Below are 19,797 nucleotides of genomic sequence, written 5' to 3'. Positions count from 1 at the left end.
TATGATTCCACTCAGGAAAGAGAGTGACCCCTGATAACAAGCTAGTTTCAACACGAGGCTCTAGCCTACCTCAATTATCAAATGTCTAACTCCAGGTTCAAAATGTTACTTAGTCAACCCCCAATCCTCCCCCTAGCAGCTTTAGGGAGTAGGGTATCAACATCAACAAAACGTGGAATTAATTACTTAATGCCAGATTTGTAGTTGTCTGTAGTGAGGTGTGTAGGTGTAGGCAGTGTGGATGTCAAATTGGCACCTACCAGTCTGGGAGGAGGGAAGGAAATGAAGACAAAAGAGGAAAACTCTTTGTAGTTCTTTTGGGGCTTCCACCTAAAGAGACACTTTTTAAGTTTAAAAAATACAAAAAGCGTTACAAATTTTCAGAAGTCTCAAAACCTTATCTAAATGCTATACTAAGCTTTTACTGTTTACAAGAATCAGGCAATAGGATAATCCCCCTTAATACACGGAGTACACCAATCTGGCCCACACAGAGAGCTGTAAAATGAAATTTAAAAAAAAGAAGAACCCCTTAGCTCCAGGGTCCGCAGCTTAAATAAAGCAAGTAGGCAGGGGAAGTTTCACCCATTTCAAAATGTTCATTGGTTGGCAGGGCTTGACAACCAGATTGATTGGCCCATGCTTTCTCACCTTGTCAGATTTGTTTAAGGCAACTCCCCCTTTAGCCTAGTAGCTGCAACATTTGTAATAAGTCATATAAGCAAAAAACTAGTAAAATAAAAGAACATATCTTGCAAATCTAACAAATAATGTGCTTACTAATTACCAATTCATAAAGGCCAAAAATAGTAGGACACAAATAAGGTCCAAGACAAATAAAAATCTTTTTTCTTATACATCAAAATGAAAAACGGCACAAAAGATCTGAAAGGGCATCAAACTATTTATTTCGTGACAATTCTTGTTCTACCCCTATCAGTTTCTTCTGGCCATATTAAGAAACAACTTTATTTTGTCATTCAGTCAAATAGGATTGTCTTCTTCTCTTCACAAAAGTCTTTCACATAAGAGTAAATTTCTGCTGATTAAAATTATTATTGTAATATCACTAGGGAATGGATTATCATTATAGATAGATGGATAGCTTTATTGTCTGTCCCAAAAAAACAGTGACAGAAATTCTCCTTTGACAACATACATTTAAACACATACTTCATTAAAACCTATATAACAACAGCAGCTGTACAATGTCTGTTTTTTGTTATTCAGTGGTTATTACAGACGGGATGAAAGATTTCTTGTAAATGTTTTTCCTGGCAAGTGGAACTTGATATCGTCTGCCTGATGGCAGTAACTGGAAAGAGTGATGGAGAGGGTGAGAGGGGTCCCCTGTGATCAGGGTGGCCTTCCTGATCACAGAACTGTTGTGCAGCTCAAATAAGGGGGTTTGTGGTGAGCCGATTATCTTGCTGCAGTGGTTTATTATGCGGGAGAGTTTGGTTTTATGTTTGACTGTGAGGAGGTTGTACCAGGATGAGATGTTGAAGGTGAGAATGGATTCAATGAGTGATGAGTAAACCAGAGTTAAAATATCCTTGCTGCCATGAAGGCATCAGTGCCAGTCAGGTGTGCCACCAGGGCCATGTCATCTGCGTACTTAAAAAGTGTTATTCCTTCACTGCTGCAGGAAATACTGTTAGTATAAGCAGAGAAGAGAATGGGAGATAAGACACAGCCCTGGGGGAGTCCAGTGTTTAAAACCAGCTTGCTGGAGTTAAAACCATTTAAAAACACCTGTTGTGGTCTGTCTTGTAAAAAACTCTTTATCCATAAAATCCGTGTTGGGTGTACCTGGAGGTCAGAGAGGCAGTGCAGCAGGTTGTTTGTGTTTACAGTATTAAAAGCAGAAGAAAAATCCATGAATAAAATTCTGAGAGAGAGAGAGAGATAGAGAGAGAGAGAGAGCTCGACCTCCTTGGCCATCTGTCTGAATGCGAATGGAATGCATTCTGTCCTGTGCTTCACAAACATGTTCAGACAATTTCATACACAAGAGATAAAAGATATAGAACATATAAAAAGAAAATTGAAAAATAATTTTTAAAACAAAACATCATGGGTGCGGTTAGCTCAGTTGGTGGACTGTCAGTGAACAGTCAGGTTGTTCTAAAGGCCCCTGATTGTCACAACCACTGTCCTTTTTTCACACTTTCACACGCATTACTACTAAAGAAACTTATTTCACTTCAGCCAAGAGAGCAGAAGATAAGCAAGGAGGAAGTGGATGAAGGTCACAGAACAGTGAAGGGGTTGGAATCAGAACCAGGATTTGATAACTAGAATTGTTATCAGAATTGGAATTGATAAACTTGAAACATTCCCTAGGCCAAAAGAGACTTTCACAAGCAAACTGTGAAACTCCTCCAGAGAGGAGACAGGGCTTTATCGTGGTTGTTTTCAGCAAAGCCAAGGAATTGCTTGGTGCCAAGGCTGGGGAAAGGGGTATAGAAGAGGGGTATAAAATGGTCAGGATACCAGTAGTATCCTTTCATACAAAAATGCTGGTTTTCAAGGTTGTAAGAGGTCTATGAGTTGTTTCCTAATTGCCATTAAGTTTACAAATGTAATGGCTGAAGCTCAGAGTTATGCAGTTTGTAACAGAGATATAGTAGCTGTAACAACTTACTGCATATGCAGAATACACTATTTGGTGTTTTTCAACCTATTCAATGTATGTTAATGCCACTCATGTGCATTGCTTGCAGTAATGGCAACAGTTGCATTGTGTACATGTAATGTGTATAGTAAAATGATTTATTCCTCTTTCATTTTAGTACTGGCTCAGACAGATTATTTTGTTACCACTAACTCTGCGATTTTTTGCGTGTGTGTGTCTTTGGTCCAGGTGGTGTGTAAGTACCTCGAAGATCCAGTGCTGTTCAGCAGAGAGGAGGTTGGAATGGTGAAGTTTGACATTCGCTACATGCTGATGTTGCGCTCTGTGCAGCCTCTGCGTCTCTATGCCTACAACGTCTTCTGGTTGCGCTTTGCTAATAGGTACAACATACATACATGGTAAATGGACTGTACTTGTATAGCGCTTTTCTTGTCTTCAACCTCTCAAAGTGCTTTTACGCTACGTCATATTCACCCATTCACACACATTCATACACTGATGGCAGAGGCTAAGTTGCCAACTCAGAATGAATCATCATTGTAAGATTGGAAATAAACATTCACCCACATTTACACACCGATGGAACAGCCATCGGGAGAAATTTGGGGTTCAGTGTCTTGCCAAAGGACTTCGGCATGTAGACTGGTGGAGCCAGGGATCGAACCGCCATTTTGCAACACCTCTGACTGTCTGGTGATGGGAGTCTTGAATAGTTGTGGTGTTCACACTAGGTCAGTGACAGAGGGTCACACTACAGGAGCCGACAACAACTCTGTCACCCGACGCTGGTCTCCAAACCACATTTTGTCAAGAAAACACACGTGAAACGGGAAATGACGCGAACCTACACATGAAACAGCTGTTGTTTCTTATAAAGATGGCAATTATAAAGACAAAGAAAGTGGATGTCGAGTCGGCCAACTCCTCCAGATATTTAGCATGCTAGAAATCTGGCTGGCATTGGGAACCCTTTTTGATGAGTTGTTCAGTAGTTCACACATAACGACTGGTGACCGGCGATCGACCGCTGATTTACCCCTGATCACAGCTTGATGGACGCTGAGCTCGCCGAGCGGCAAATCGGATTAAAATTACGAACTAAGCTTTAATTGTATTGCTAATGGTTTGCTTTAGAGCCACCTTGACTTTTTCAATCACCAGACAAAGTACTGATAATAACTCAGTTATGCAATATAGCTATTGCATTATGTTTTGAACAAAAGATTATCAGTGTGCCCCCATTCATTCAGATAAATGAATAATTTGTTGGGGTTGGGTTAATCACAGGGTGAAGTTGCGGTCAGTGACAATGATATGTTGAGGGACAAAAGCTCGGGCCTTGGCCAGCTGGGAGCCCAACTTAGTTCACACCACTTACACTTACACTTGCACTTGGAGTCCAAAAGGATTCCCTGACGTCAGTCAGAGACAGATGCAATAAAGTTTATTCTCATTACAAGATAAGACCAGAGTAAGCCTCAATAGACCTGAACTGAAATTTGTTGGGATTTTCTGTCTTTATCGGTGCTCTGTTGCCACCCCCTGATTTGACAATATTCTTAAACTACTTTTTTTGTTATTACCTTGTGTTCTTGTCCATACTAGTGTTGTGATACATATTTTAAATGGTTTTAATATTCATTTTCCACAGTACCTATATTGAAAATGCGCTTCTCTTCTCTTGACAGCTAGTTGACACACACACACACACGGGGGCGGAGCTAGACTTGCAGCGCAGTGGGGGCAGAGCTTAATCACAGGGCCCAACTGCTACCAAGTCATTTCAACCAAGTTTACATAACCACGGACTCACTCCGAAAGTCCACTGAGTCAGCCTGCGTCGCTGTTGCCAGAGCTGATCATTGTCAATCTACTAAATGTTTGTGCTCACACCAGAAGCGCCACAATGCGTCCAAGAAGCGTCCCAGCGTCAAGCAGCACAGAGTAGATGAACCGGGCAGGAAGTTAGACTCAGAAACTGCAAAGAATTTGGTCAATTTTCAAAATAAAATAGACTTACACACTTCCCATCGTATATCAACAAAAATGCAGTTAAATCAGACAAAAAATAAACATTTTAACTATGTAGCCTACTTAATCATAGTAGAAGCACAAAAAGCAAGCAATAATCACCAAATCAACAAAATCTAAACATGTCAGCAAAGTCTGTCTCTTATTCTAAAATAATAATTCTGTAGTTGCTAAATGCACCCGTCAAGGCGAGAAACGAAAGCGATCCACAGAGAGCTTTGAAGAATGTAGTAGAAGCACAAAAAGGACATATTAAAAACAAGTCATTAACGTGGGGCAGGTTACACGCTGCGCTGCTGAAATGCTTCCGAGAGGCTTCTAGTGGAGTTTGAGGCCGTCAATAAACCTATCTCCGGCCTGCAGAATTCATTTACATTATATTTATTCATTTAGCTGACGCTTTTATCCAAGGTGACTTACAATTGCTATACATGTTAGAGGTCGCATGCCTCTGGAGCAACGAGGGGTTAAGTGTCTTGCTCAGGGACACAATGGTGGATGGGTCACAGTGGGGGCTTGAACCCGAGTCTCTCACACCAAAGGCATAGCCTTATCCATTGCGCTTCACTTTATTTCTAAGATTAGTTGATTTGATCATTTTGTAATTAAATTCAGTCATTTAATCAACGTGTGAATTTCCCCCCTGATATTGAAAATGGTATCGAATATCAATATTTTTCAAGGTATTATATCGAAGTTAGAAATTCCTGTATCGTGACAACACTAGTCCACACGCTTTCTTAAACCTTTCTTTCATTTTTGTTTGACATACACTATATTGCCAATATTGTTAAGATTTTTTAGACATGTAATTACTGCTAGACACCAGTAAAAATCCCAAAAATACTTTTAGCCTGTCAATTGAGGAGATATCAGGTCTCTGGAATGCTTTGAATTGACACAATTAAAACCTTTAGTTGTCCAATCACATTTTAAAGCTTAATACATTCTTGGTTATTAATATACTCTGGTTACATTGCATTATTTAATATTTACATGTGTCCTGGTTCTTAAAGCAACTGCATAACAAACATTGGTTATACAACACACCCCTGCACTCTGATTTCATTCATTTGAAGTACACTTCTAATACATCCAATGCATCTATTGCACGCCAGACATTCCTTTGTAATTGTCCCCAAAAAGCTATCTTCAGTGTTTCACACAGAGTGGAGGATAGTGTGCAGTTAAGGACAGAAAAACCCGGGCAGTTCAGACTATAGAGTAGCGACCTTAATGTTTTTAGAATAGTATATAAAACACACGACAATAACTAACTCTTTATCTTAATATAGAGTGAACTGCCTGGACCTGATCCTTGTTTCTTTTATCTAGACCTTTCTCCTTGGACCATTTTGATGATTACCAAAAGCACTTCACCGTCATGAACTACGCAGAAGGGGTGGAGCTTAAACAGGTACTTTTTTATTGCACTCAGTGATCCATTTGTGAAATCAATTGCCGGGTCACAAAAACATGTTCTGGTCACTATGGTATATGTCATCGCTGCCTAAAGCAAGCTTCATGAAAGTGCAATTGTTAACTGTTAAGTTGAATCACTATCTCTCTGTCTGTAGGTGCACTTTGATGAGTTCATTCCAATGTTTGACAAGCAGTACCCACTGTATCCATGGAAGGAGGTAGAAGTAAGTGTAAACTTTTAGACCTTTTCAGCTTGGGACTTTTTCAAGGAACTTCTTGAATTAATTGAATTTGAACTTAACCTACAACGTACATTTGTGAATCTGTAAAGCACTGACCTCTCCTGATTAAGTCCTCTGTGTCAGGATGAGCAATTCTGGTATAAATAAGACTGATCATCAAGTCTTTCCCAAGCCTCACCCAGATTGAGAACCACAGGTTACATTGTCTCTAAGGGCTTATTTTATGTTGTATCCTTGTGTAATTCAGCCTCTAATTATTTTGCTTCCTTCCTTTCCCTGTCTATTGCAGGCAGAGCTGTTTAAAGCATTCAGGGAACTCTTTCAGGCAGCCTCATCTCGACCGGCTCCATATGGTATTTGCCCCTACCCATCATCCCGGGCGATCTATGCCGTCGACCTCATGTTGAAGTGGAGTACAGGGCAAAATGGTGAGCTTTCATTCTTCGCCGTTGAGCTTTAAGCCTCAGCCCAAACTGTTTCAGTGGCCATGAGGCTAGCAAATGCAGGGCGTTCCCACATTGCATTTCCAGTGACACGTGACTGTTACTGCTTGATTGCATCAGGCATGGCTGCGTTGCATTCCGGCTGCGACACAGCCACCGGAGCTGATCGGGGCCATTCTAGACAACTGTGATTCCACCAGATGCATGCAGCGCATTTCAGTACCGTTGCAGGAGCTTTCCATGAATAGTGCAGATCACACCAGGCAGAAAGCCCAATACAGACTCTCGATCGTGTGTATATATATATATATATATATATATATATATATATATATATATACAGTAAACACAATTAAAAAAAAAAAAACCCAACAATTTAACTACATAGCCTACTTAACCATGGTAGAAGCACAAACGTCAAGGAAAAATGACCAAGTCATCAAAATCAGACAGGCAAAATGATCTGCTTCTGAAACGTCCCTGTGGGATATGAGGCTGTGCAGAAGATAAGACGAAACCTATCTATAGTATCCACGACTTGATGGTTGACCCTATTTGTGTCTGTTTAGGTTGACCACATTTTGTCTAATTATCGTCATTTATTTGAATCAGGTCTGACTTTTTTCAACTTTAACTTTTAACTTTATGCCTGCTGTTATGCCAGTGTCTCTTAGGTACTTTCAGTTGAAGTTATGTTTCTTACTTGATCCTGGGGTGAGAACTTTGCACTGCTATAAATGTGTCCTGTTGCATTGTCCCTCAAACATCCTATTGTTCGGACCCATCGGAATCACTTGAATGCAAACATCGTATAGGAGTGTGCCTAGCTAATTGTGATCCTGATCTTACTCTGTAAGAATCCATCTTTATCCTTCTTTTTTAAGTGCATGTGTACCTGTCTTGCCAATACATCTATGATAATCCTTTATTGATCAGTTTAATAATATATATTCATTTGAATCATATATCTATCTCATCAATATTGGTAATACTTCCATTTAGCCAAAAAATACACTCCACAGCTCCAGAGCCAGAAAACCTGCAGGAAGTGATAGGAGGAGAGAGGAGAGGGACGAGAAAGCACAAGACTACCGGAAAGGGGAGAAGTTGTTTAGTAACATGCAATAATGGGATGAGGTTGCATACAGAGGGAGAGAAAGTAGAGGAGAGAGGAGCTCAGTGCATCATGGGAAATCCCCCGGCAGTCTAGGCCTATAGCAGCATAACTAAGGGATGGTTCAGGACTCACCTGAGCCAGCCCTAACTATAAGCTTTATCAAAGAGGAAAGTCTTAAGCCTACTCTTAAATGTGGAGATGGTGTCTGCCTCCTGAACCCAAACTGGAACCTGGTTCCACAGGAGAGGAGCTTGATAGCTGAACGCTCTGGCTCCTAGTCTACTTTTGGAGACTCTAGGAACCACAAGTAACCCTGCATTCTGGGAGCGCAGTGCTCTGGTGGGGTAGTAAGGTACTATGAGCTCTTTAAGATAAGATGGTGCCTGACCATTAAGAGCTTTGTAGGTAAGAAGAATGATTTTAAATTCTATTCTGGATTTTACTGGAAGCCAATGCAAAGAAGCTAAAACAGGAGAAATATGATCTCTTTTCCTGGTTCCTGTCAGAACACGTGCTGCAGCATTCTGGATCAGCTGAAGAGTCTTAATGGACTTTTTCGAGCAGGCTGATAATAAAGAATTGCAGTAATCCAGCCTAGAAGTAACAAATGTGTGGACTAGTTTTTCTGCATAATTTTTAGACAGGATGTTCCTGATTTTCGCAATATTACGTAGGTGAAAAAAGGCGGTCCTTGAAATTTGCTTAATGTGAGACTTAAACGACATGTCCTGATCAAAGATAACTCCAAGATTCCTCACAGTGGTGCTGGAGGCCAGGGCGATGCCATCCTAACCCTCACCACTTTAAGAAACTTTGTCAAAAATACTCAAATAGTTCGCCTAAGTAGTCAAAAACTTGCAGTCAAAACCTTCTCTTTGAGAGAGTTTTTATTCCACTAGATGACAAAAAACCCAAACTAGATCCTAGCAGGCATCAGGATGGAACTGAATCACTTATCTTATCAGTTTTTCTTAACTGTTGTTTATCATAATCTGTTGTTATAATATAGTCTTTTATATTTTAAAGACTTAATAATTTATATTCGGACATAGGGAGTGTCAAGTCAGCTCGAGTCAAAAGGCTCAAGTCCAAGTGAAGTCACGAGTCATTGCTGTTAAAGTCAAAGTCGAGTCGCAGGTCTTCTTTGATTTTGTCAAGTCGAGTCTAAAGTCATCATTTTGTGACTCGAGTCCACACCTCTGGTTGACTTGCAGTAATTTATGAGCTGCCATTAGTTTTAGATGCATTAGGCTACATGGTTGTAGTCTGTAAGTGAAACACAGGTTACAGGTTTATTGTTGATCATGCAACATTACAGTTTTATTTAGTTATAACGTTACACTGAGTTTGAGAGTCTGGGGTGTTGACTAACAGTAGATTAAGCTGTCATTAATTGCATTGCACATTACATGGTTGTGCTCTGTAAGTGAAAAGCAGGTTACATTTACAGAATTCCTTATAGCTATGCAGTTTTATAAGCAGCCTGGATTGAATGCAGCAGGTGATACAACATTTGTAATAACCACTAGAGACTTGACTTGACTTGTGAGCACACCAACATGTGAATACCGCACAGTACGAACACTTTTTTTTTTTCCACTTTAAGATTACTGTGTGGATTTAAAGTTCTTCAAACACATCACTGAGGCCTTGTGCATGTTGACTTTTTCATCCTCCCTGAAATAATCGAATGCTCTCTCCAGTGTAGAGCTGTACGATATGACGATATCTATCGTTTGACAATAGAAAAACGTCCATTTATAATTATCGTTGTGTCGGAAATTCCGCACTTTACCGTAATATTTTGGTGAGGGAACGATACTATGCACTGGGTGAAGTTAGTTTTACGTTGGAATTCGACATCTATTGAATGTCCAACGTAAAACTAATATCCAACTTGAAACTAACATCACCACGGTCCGTTCTTCCACACGTGCCAGTGTTGCAGGGAAGAATTAATGTTAATGCTAATTAAATTAGTGTGTTACCCCGCCTTTATGATGCAGAGAAATGTCCTGAGTTACAGTTGGAAATGCCGTATTTCAGTGAATTTACAAAAAATGTTCAATATCGGGATGTGTATTGTTATTGGGATATGAAATGACCTATATGGGATATGAATTTTTTGTCAAATCGCGCAGCTATATGTGAGTGTATCCTTTCCCAATCAAAATCAGAAACAGCTTTTTTACCAAGTACTTTTTACTCACACAAGGAAATTGTTTTGGTGTAAGGTGTGTAACAACAGATGATACAAAAATAGACAAGAGGCATAAACCTACATAAATATAAAGATATATAAATAAATATTAAATTGACAAAATGTAATAAGGGGGGAGTGTCTGAAACTGTTTGTGTCCTTCGTGGGAGGATTCAGAACCAATCTTTTCTGCATGCCTTAGATTCCTGAAGGCTTACAGGTACTGGTGGGATGTTAGATTGCACCCAATCACCTTCTCTGCAGAGTGAATGATGCAGCCTGCCCTTGTCCCTGGCAGTGGCAGCGGCGTGCCAGGTGGTGATGGAGGAGGGGAGGATGGACTCAATGATGGTGGTTTAGAAGTGCATAATGGCTGAATTTGGCTGGCTGAACTTCTTCAGGTGCCAAAGTACATGCTCTGCTGGGCCTTCTTGGTGATGTCCCAGGAGATGATGGTCTCCAGGAATTTGAAGGACTCCACGGTGTTGACTGTGGAGTTGACGACACAAGACTGTCCCATTGTCTCTCTCAGCGACAGTAAAACTAATTCTGTTTGTTGGCCAGGCGAGAGTCGTTAATGATGTGGGAGGCTTTAGGTTTGTTGTTGGTTATCTGTACCTAGATTATCAGTATGTGAATTGAAAAACTCTGAATGACCTTGTCTTGTGCCTTGCGAGTTGATGCTGTTGTGGTTGCCATCCTAAATGGCCATATTGTGACTGTAATGTGAGCTGATCACGTCTGCAGCATACCCTGCCAAACATATCTTGTCTTAGGCTACATCCACATTACTATGTTTTAATTTTAAAACAGAGTTTAAAATGAAAACGATCTCTGTCCTTACCAGCGCTTTAGCTGCATATCAGAATTGATCTCCATACATAGTAAAACGGCTAAAAACACACATGACGTGACCAAACATGCAGGATGGAAAGCGGTATTGTTTTACTTGCCTTGGCATGTAACTGCAGTCAAAAACATCAATGAATTCAGTTGGGATGATTCCTGTTTCCTCTTGGGATACCCTCTGTTCTGGTCTGCCTCATCTTCTGTCTCTTATGTCTTCCTCCTGTCTTATCTGGCTCATATGTAATACTTGAATGAGACACAATAAGGAACAGCTCTACAACAAATAAATGAACAGTGAAGCGTTTACCCCAGATACATCACTCCCTTACCCTACAACATTATGTCCAAATCCTACACAGTAAGGCCCCTGATAACAAGCTACATTCTGGCCTTACCTCAATGTCGAACTCTAGATTTATACCTTGTCTAGCCCCACCCACCTCTCCTCCCCTGTTCCTCAGGTCCCATCCACACTATTGCGTTTGGTTTTTATTTTTGGTCATAAGTTGTGAGCGTGTAAAACATGCTCACGAGCAAATTATGTTACTCCACACGTGCAAAAATTAACCTTCCCGCGCACAAATTCAACAAACGAGAGTTGTACAGTAGCTACGAGCGATCTCTTGGAATGCTCTCAAAGGATAACTCTGCTTGCACAGTGGAATTCTGCTCGTGGAGTGGTGTTTAGTTCACGCAGTGGATTTCTGCTGGCTCAGCTGATTTCTGCTCACTCGAGTCTACATAACAAGGAGGGCACTGACCCTCTTATGATTGGTCACTTTCAACGTGATCACAACCAGAGTCCTTTAAATAAGAGAGTTACGACACTCTTTGATCACGTGCTCCATGCAGCTCTCTGTAGTTCCAACCAATCCAAATGTCAACCACTTTGAATGGTGGTGGGACAGACACCAGCAGCAACTATATTTGCAGCAGTTTTCGGATAAATATTAAGGCATAATTTGTTTTGATTACTATCCTTATACTTACATATGATACCATTTCTACTGGGGAGTGGGGGAAGCAGTATTATCCATTTTGTGTTTAATTTTGGAGGGAAGAGGTGCGACGTTATAACACATTAACAGTAGACTATATTTGCAGCACTTTTCCTATAATGTGCATTGATTACTACGTTAACTGTACCTCCAGTAGTGATTTTTTTTCTATGGAAGGACGGAGAGACAGCATTAACAGTGTTATCTGTTGAAATGCAACTGCAGAGATGGTTAGGCTGCTGAGTGAATTACTCTGTTCCTAATACAATCCATATAATTACTGCTTTGTACTTTATTTTAAAATGGCTATTGTAACGTTACCCCTTTATCCTTCCCTAAACACAGGCTAAACTATACCTCAGAACACACAAATGCATGCATAGAATGTGCTGCATATGCAGAATATATATAATTAGTCTACTGTATATCACACGTCCTAATGTACTGCTGTGTTAAGACACATTCACATAAACATCCCCAAAAAGTGAATATCAATAAATAACTGAAGCTGCTCAGTTTAAGTCAAGAGAAGTTTGGTCAATAGTGCAACATTTATAAGGCAACCAATTGCATTCAACAAAACACGTTATTATATATTATCTACAGAGAGAGGGGCAGGGAGGTTGTTTTTGTTGAGGACATTCCACTGTCAGAAGCAGACCAGGTCGTAGGCCCCAGATGAGACCAGCTCTTGAGGAGACACGAGCCTGGTGCTGCTGGAAAGAACAGGGAGAAGAAAGATGAAACAGTGTTAATACATTTAAGACATGGATTTTAATATAATATAAATATTGACTTGTTTTCTACAGTGGATAAGGAGGTAGAGCGGGTTGCCCATTAATCGGAAGGTCGTGGTTGAATCCACAGCTCCTCCAGAAGTGTCCTTGGGCCCTGAATTGCCCCTGGTGGCTGTTCTACCAGTGTATGAATGTGTGTGAATGTTAGTTTGAGCACTTACAGTGGGTACGGAAAGTATTCAGACCCCTTTAAATTTTTCACTCTTTGTTTCATTGCAGCCATTTTCCAAAAATCAAAAAAGTTCATTTTATTTCTCAGTAATGTACACTCAGCACCCCATCTTGACAGAAAAAAACAGAAATGTAGACATTTTTGCAAATTTATTAAAAAAGAAAAACTGAAATATCACATGGTCATAAGTATTCAGACCCTTTGCTCAGTATTTAGTAGAAGCACCCTTTGATCTAATACAGCCATGAGTCGTTTTGGGAAAGATGCAACAAGTTTTTCACATCTGGATTTGGGTATCCTCTGCCATTCCTCCTTGCAGATCCTCTCCAGTTCTGTCAGGTTGGATGGTAAACGTTGGTGGACAGCCATTTTCAGGTCTCTCCAGAGATGCTCAATTGGGTTTAAGTCAGGGCTCTGGCTGGGCCATTCAAGAACAGCCACGGAGTTGTTGTGAAGCCACTCCTTCGTTATTTTAGCGGTGCGCTTAGGGTCATTGTCTTGTTGGAAGGTAAACCTTCGGCCCAGTCTGAGGTCCAGAGCACTCTGGAAAAGGTTTTCGTCCAGGATATCCCTGTACTTGGCCGCATTCATCTTTCCCTCGATTGCAACCAGTCGTCCTGTCCCTGCAGCTGAAAAACACCCCCACAGCATGATGCTGCCACCACCATGCTTCACTGTTGAGACTGTATTGGACAGGTGATGAGCAGTGCCTGGTTTTCTCCACACATACCGCTTAGAATTAAGGCCAAAAAGTTCTATCTTGGTCTCATCAGACCAGAGGATCTTATTTATCACCATCTTGGAGTCCTTCAGGTGTTTTTTAGCAAACTCCATGCGGGCTTTCATGTGTCTTGCACTGAGGAGAGGCTTCCGTCGGGCCACTCTGCCATAAAGCCCCGACTGGTGGATTGCTGCAGTGATGGTTGACTTACTACAACTTTCTCCCATCTCCCGACTGCATCTCTGGAGCTCAGCCACAGTGACCTTTGGGTTCTTCTTTACCTCTCTCACCAAGGCTCTTCTCCCCCGATAGCTCAGTTTGGCCGGACGGCCAGCTCTAGGAAGGGTTCTGGTCGTCCCAAACTTCTTCCATTTGAGGATTATGGAGGCCACTGTGCTCTTAGGAAGCTTAAGTGCAGCAGAATTTTTTTTTGTAACCTTGGCCAGATCTGTGCCTTGCCACAATTCTGTCTCTGAGCTCTTCAGGCAGTTCCTTTGACCTCATGATTCTCATTTGCTCTGACATGCACTGTGAGCTGTAAGGTCTTATATAGACAGGTGTGTGGCTTTCCTAATCAAGTCCAATCAGTATAATCAAACACAGCTGGACTCAAATGAAGGTGTAGAACCATCTCAAGGATGATCAGAAGTGAAAAATTGAAAGGGGTCTGAATACTTTCCGTACCCACTGTATATACAGTATGGTATATTTAAATATACAGTACTTTTACCTTCTGGTGTCTGTCTATAGGATATTAACACCTTTTTAAATACTTGCTTCTGTTAGGTCACCCTAATCATTTGTTTATCTAATTTGTGTGTGTTCTGATTCTGCGTCAGGTGAACGAGTCATGCAGCCACAGATCCTGGAGTTGAATTTCAGCCCAGACTGCGCCCGGGCCTGCCTCTACCACCCCTCCTTCTACAACCACATGTTCCAGACGCTGTTCCTGGATCAGCTTGACCAATGCCCTGTCACACAGATCATGTGATTGACTCAACAGCACCAGTGTGTTTGCATTTAGTTTTTTTTACAGACATCCACTTACTTTTTTGTTTGTTCTTTTTCTTCTCCTTTCACACCCTGTCGATGTAGCTGGTTCATTTTACCGTCTACTTTCCAATTGATTTTGGGAGCTGATGAAACATACATCCATTTGCCTTTTTAAAGTTGTTCTCAAAACTGCTAGTCTTACAAACCTGGTGATTAAAACCAAAACACTACTGTAAAATGGTGAGGCAATAAAAACATTGTTGGATAATCCGGAATTGTATCAGAATTGATTCAGGGAAATGATGTGTGGGACTATGAAACTTACAATATACAGTTACCTCTCCCTTTCAACCCGGCTTCCTTTTGGGCTCTGTCTTTCCTGCCTTGTTTCTTCACAAGTCTGTCATCTACCGATGTTAGCTACAGTAGTCCAGAGAAGAAATGAAGTGGAGGAAGTAATAAACAGGAGAGGACATCTGTGTACCTTGAAACATCTTAGCTGCATTTCCACCAAAGGAACTACAGGTGCTGGTCATATAATTAGAATATCATCAAAAAGTTGATTTATTTCAGTAATTCCATTCAAAAAGTGAAACTTGTATAATGTATATATTTATTCCACACAGACTGATATATTTCAAGTGTTGATTCCTTTTAAATTTGATGATTATAACTGACAACTAATGAAAACCCCAAAATCAGTATCTCAGAAAATTTGAATATAAATTATGTCATCTGCTGGTGTTGGTCCACTGTGTTTTCTGAGGTCCAAGGTCAACGCAGCCGTCTACCAGGAAGTTTTAGAGCACTTCATGCTTCCTGCTGCTGACCAACTTTATGGAGATGCAGATTTCATTTTCCAACAGCAGTTGGCTCCTGCCAAAAAATGTCAACAAGGTGATTGTAGCCGTTATTGTCAAATATATGTCTCCTTTTTAAAAAAAAAATAGTAAAGTAACTACATACACGTGTCACTGTGCTGTGCAAATATTGTAAATCAACAAATCTATTGTATAAATTACCAAAAACCACTGTTTTGTCATTTCTCTTGCTCATTTTCAATTTCCCGCCTATAATTTCCGGGAACTATCTGCGGTCTCCATGAACCACATGACGATCAAGCATTTTGGACCACTGCTGACTCTCTTCAAAGGGCTCTGGTCTGGGTTAGTTGTAACCAAGCGGGAAGCTTCCGGTCTACAATATGAAGCGAATGCGGAAGTCCCTGAAACCTGCATTCTATTGAAAATCCAGCAGGGGGCGACTCTTCTGGTTGCAAAAAGAAGTCCGGCTCCATTAGAAATAATGGGAAAATGACCCTACTTCTCAGCTGAATAATTACCCCAGTAAACACAGTCGTAGTAGTCCTAGTTTCAAGTCTTCTTCAATACAAAATGATGTTCATTTGGTGAATTATGTTCCCATTTATTTAAAATAGACCAAAAAGCAGAGTTTGTTTCAGGGCGGGATTATCTATGATTGACAAGTCGTTACCATGGCGACCTGTCAATCAGGCTAGAGCCGACGCGTACCCTCGGCACTGTGTAAATTTAACCAGCGCCGTTTAAAAAGCTTATTAGGAGTTGGCTGTTCACTTTCTCTGGTGAGTACATTTAATTTTAAGACTGTTGTTCGCTAGACAAAAGTTATCAGCCCTGTTAAAATGACGTTTATGACGTGATGTTAACGTGAGTTACAGTTGCACCTAGCTAAGCAAGCTAGCTAGCTCCGCACACGGCCTTTAGCTCTGCCGTATCGCACTTTCTGGTTGCAAAAACTCAACATGGCGGCGCCCTATCGGCCCAACTCGAGGCTTCAAAACGGCAGTCTACAAACCAACAGGTGATGTCACGATGACTACGTCCATATTACAAACTCGATTGAAAGCTTTTAATTCAACACCTACATTGTGTATTTTCCATAATACATAACTATGACTGTTAGTCATAGTAGTGGACATATTAATATTTAACAAAATGCAAATGTGCAACAACTAAATATTAGTGTGTGTGTTTATGCTTGTTTTTCTTGCATAGTCACAGTGGTGATAGACAAATGGCATTCCTGGAGTGCAGGCCTCATGGGCCCAAAGAAAAACCTATAGGTCTCACTAACATTTGAACATAACAATAAAACAATTAAACATCACTGTGTGTGTGTGTGTCAGACACAGAAGGTATTAATTCAACGAAACACCTTAAGCACTTAGGGCGGCTGTTGGCGCTACTTGGCTCAGAATGGGCTGTCAAGTGTCGGGTCGGAAATAAGGGCCGGCCGGGCCAGTGGAAGACCTAGTCCCTACCTTAACCAACGTATTTGACTCAATAAAATTACTCTATTAGCTTTCTTCTTTAGTTTAAAAACTGCATAGTCAAAGACTTCACTGGAGACGGTCAAGAGTCGGTGCAAAAGAGTTTATTCCAATAAAGGACAGATAAACCCGAGTAACATCCCTGCAGGTCTCAGGATGGAACGGAGATGGTGGTCAGCGAACATCACCTTATTTTCACCTGAAACTCCACCTTATCTCCTCCTTCCAGGTGGGCGTTACACCTCAACTCCTCCTACAGTGTTCGCTGACCACTCCTCTCCTTTGGTTAATTTCTTATCCTCTGCTGCCATCTAGTGGCCGTTTTTACGTACTGTTTTACCAAATTAACCCTTTCACTAATGTCACAATTTCCATTATTCCACTATTAAGCATAATTATTGTTAATTTATCCTTTATATTTTTGACATTACTGGACTAGAAATTCACCAATATGTTCCAACTTCAGTCTCACCGCATTTTTAAGTTATACAGGCATAATTTGACACCATTAAAACTCAAACACTTACAATTGTACTTTTTAAAATAATTAATAAGGAATAACGTATTTGATACATGCATAACATGATTCAATAAAGAACTAAGTGATTCAACAAGCCATGCCAACTATGAGGGTGCTGTGTCTCATACAAAGTTTAGTTTCGGCAGTGCAAAGCTTGGTTTCACGCAGTACCTGGCCGTACCTTACAGTACCAGACGCCATTAATCACAATGTGTCATGATCTCATTCTTGGCCTCAGTTTGCCAGGATCTCAGTCCTGGCATACGTGCTTACTACCATTGTGTATGTTACGATTGGCTAGGTTTTGCCTGCGCTGCCTGAGCAGCTGCTCTGCTCATGTTGGCACATTGAAAAGGCAGAGGTTCATAAACACACAGAGTGTAGGAATAAAATATGAGTTGGTACACACTTATTAAACATTTAGTAGTCAACTTTACATTGAAAGAATAACAGCGGTCAACACCTTTACCCAGCGAGACCACAGTCATTCTCCCAATGGCTATACTACAAACACTTCTGAGTTGTACAACACTAGTACTGCATGGTGAGTTTTAGTTAAACTATTGCAAACCAACATAGCAAACCAACAAAGTGTACAAACATGTAATTTTGTGTCAACCAATTTATGTCAATGTGATAGGGAAGGCAACAGGGGTTTAGCACTAGGACCCAGGTAAAGGGGCAGAGTCTATAAATAGGGAAGGGAAGATCACCTGGTCCTTTCTTTCTGCAGTCACACACCTGAGGGAGCAGCTGAGGCCAGCCTTTGTTTGGTTCTTGATTGGGTAGGCTCTATTTTTAAATAGGTTTTACTTTTAAAAATGTGTAAAAATCTAAGGCTAATAATGCATTTCCAGAACTAGATCATAGAATAATTTGTAGTTTATTTTATTAAAGATAAGTTGAATTGTTAAAAAACCTGTTATTTATTAGACTTCGTGGTGGTGAGGGTCCAAAGCTTGGAGTGATTGTCTAAACACATCAGCTAAAGCACAGGTATGTGTAAGATGGTTTTAAACAAGATTTTAGCCTTTTTTTATATGAATGTAACAGGAATATTTGAAAATATAGATCCCAGTCACCTGCATGCCTTCAACGGCAGGAGGGGAACGTGTTTCTAAGTCAAGCAAGGTATGATAATTGTTACATTTGCTTATGTTTCATGAAATGTTTCTTTTAAAGTGTTTTTGTATCTTACTGTGTTTTTGTTTGTCTTGTTTCAAATAGAAGTTATTAGGAGAGCCAAGGGTCCTAGTGCTAAACCCCTGTTGCCTTCCCTATCACATCAACTTAAGAAAAGAAACACCAAGGAATTATTCGACACAAGCTCCAATCTTGTAATTGTGGAAGAGGATTAGGGCCACGTGTGAATTTTTTTTTTAATTCTGAGATTGAAGTCAGAATTCTGAGTTTAAAGTCAGAAGTATGGGTACCTGTAAAGGTCCCATGTGAGAGAATCACTTGCATGATGTAAATTAGCCCGGGAACCACACACTGACCGAAGATGTCGGATTTAAGTGAGTTTTTGCGTGTTCGAGGGGTCCCAGATGAAGCCATTTCATTACTGGAAGAACAAAAGGTGAGTAAAAATGAAATATGTGTTAGTTTGTTGCATGGCGTTTGTAAAAACAAAGGAAATTCAAGGGGATGAAGGATGTGTAATGCAGGGACGAGTTAGCATGTTTTGATAGCTAATATGGTAGCTAACAAGAATATTGACTGTTTTTTGTGTTGTTGACATTTTGGTTATATTATCATGTTTTCAACTGCCTTCGAAGACCGAGTGAGAGCATCTGTAGTCAGTGACTAGTGACTCTTGTTGTCTGTGTTTGTTTACAAAAGAATGGACGTGGCAACATTTCAGCCAGTCGCGCTGCTTCTGTCCTCCTGTCTGCTCACTGTGTCCGAGGGCAGCTCCTCACACACAAAGCGGACAGCGACAGGTGAATATAACGTGTTACTGAAGCTATTGGGTGTTTTAATGTGTGTTTTTCCTTAAGACTGTACAACTCCAGCAAGGAAGTTCTTAGCGCTCCGCCGTTTCACGGAGATATACGCTTGGCTGCATCTCTATTTATGACGGAAGCTTCGTCAAGCAGCACAGAGCAGATGAACCGGACAGGAAGTCTGACACAGAACGGCATAGAGAATCCGGTCAATTTTCAAAATAAAACACCCTGTGCGGACTCCCGGTCGTAAATCAACAATAAACACAGTTAAAACAGACAAAAAACAACAACTATTAAACTACTTTACCAGCCTTCTATGGTAGCAGAAACGCATATTAAACTTACATCCAGAACTGAGATTAAACTTGTATTAAAAAAACTATTTTTGTTTTTT

At 40.6% G+C, this 19,797-nt stretch overlaps 1 protein-coding gene across 2 annotated transcripts in view; it reads left to right on the top strand.

Annotated features, from left to right (window-relative positions):
- Nucleotides 1-14,898, top strand: part of ttll12 (tubulin tyrosine ligase-like family, member 12) — a 31,721-nt gene extending 16,823 nt beyond the window's left edge. For both annotated transcript variants that reach the window (XM_038738882.1, XM_038738883.1), the window contains exons 10-14: nucleotides 2,867-3,018; nucleotides 6,005-6,086; nucleotides 6,247-6,315; nucleotides 6,623-6,761; nucleotides 14,470-14,898. In XM_038738882.1, the coding sequence (XP_038594810.1) occupies nucleotides 2,867-3,018; nucleotides 6,005-6,086; nucleotides 6,247-6,315; nucleotides 6,623-6,761; nucleotides 14,470-14,621 (594 nt within the window). In that variant the 3' untranslated portion in view covers nucleotides 14,622-14,898. The remainder of the gene's footprint in view (nucleotides 1-2,866; nucleotides 3,019-6,004; nucleotides 6,087-6,246; nucleotides 6,316-6,622; nucleotides 6,762-14,469) is intronic.
- The last annotated feature ends 4,899 nt before the right edge of the window (nucleotides 14,899-19,797 follow it).

This window comes from Micropterus salmoides, unplaced genomic scaffold, assembly GCF_014851395.1.
Source record: "Micropterus salmoides isolate LMB-PRFRI ecotype aquatic unplaced genomic scaffold, ASM1485139v1 Ms_hic_scaffold_23, whole genome shotgun sequence".
In the NCBI taxonomy this organism is placed as follows: domain Eukaryota; kingdom Metazoa; phylum Chordata; class Actinopteri; order Centrarchiformes; family Centrarchidae; genus Micropterus; species Micropterus salmoides.
This window is presented reverse-complemented; position numbering and strand designations above follow the sequence as displayed.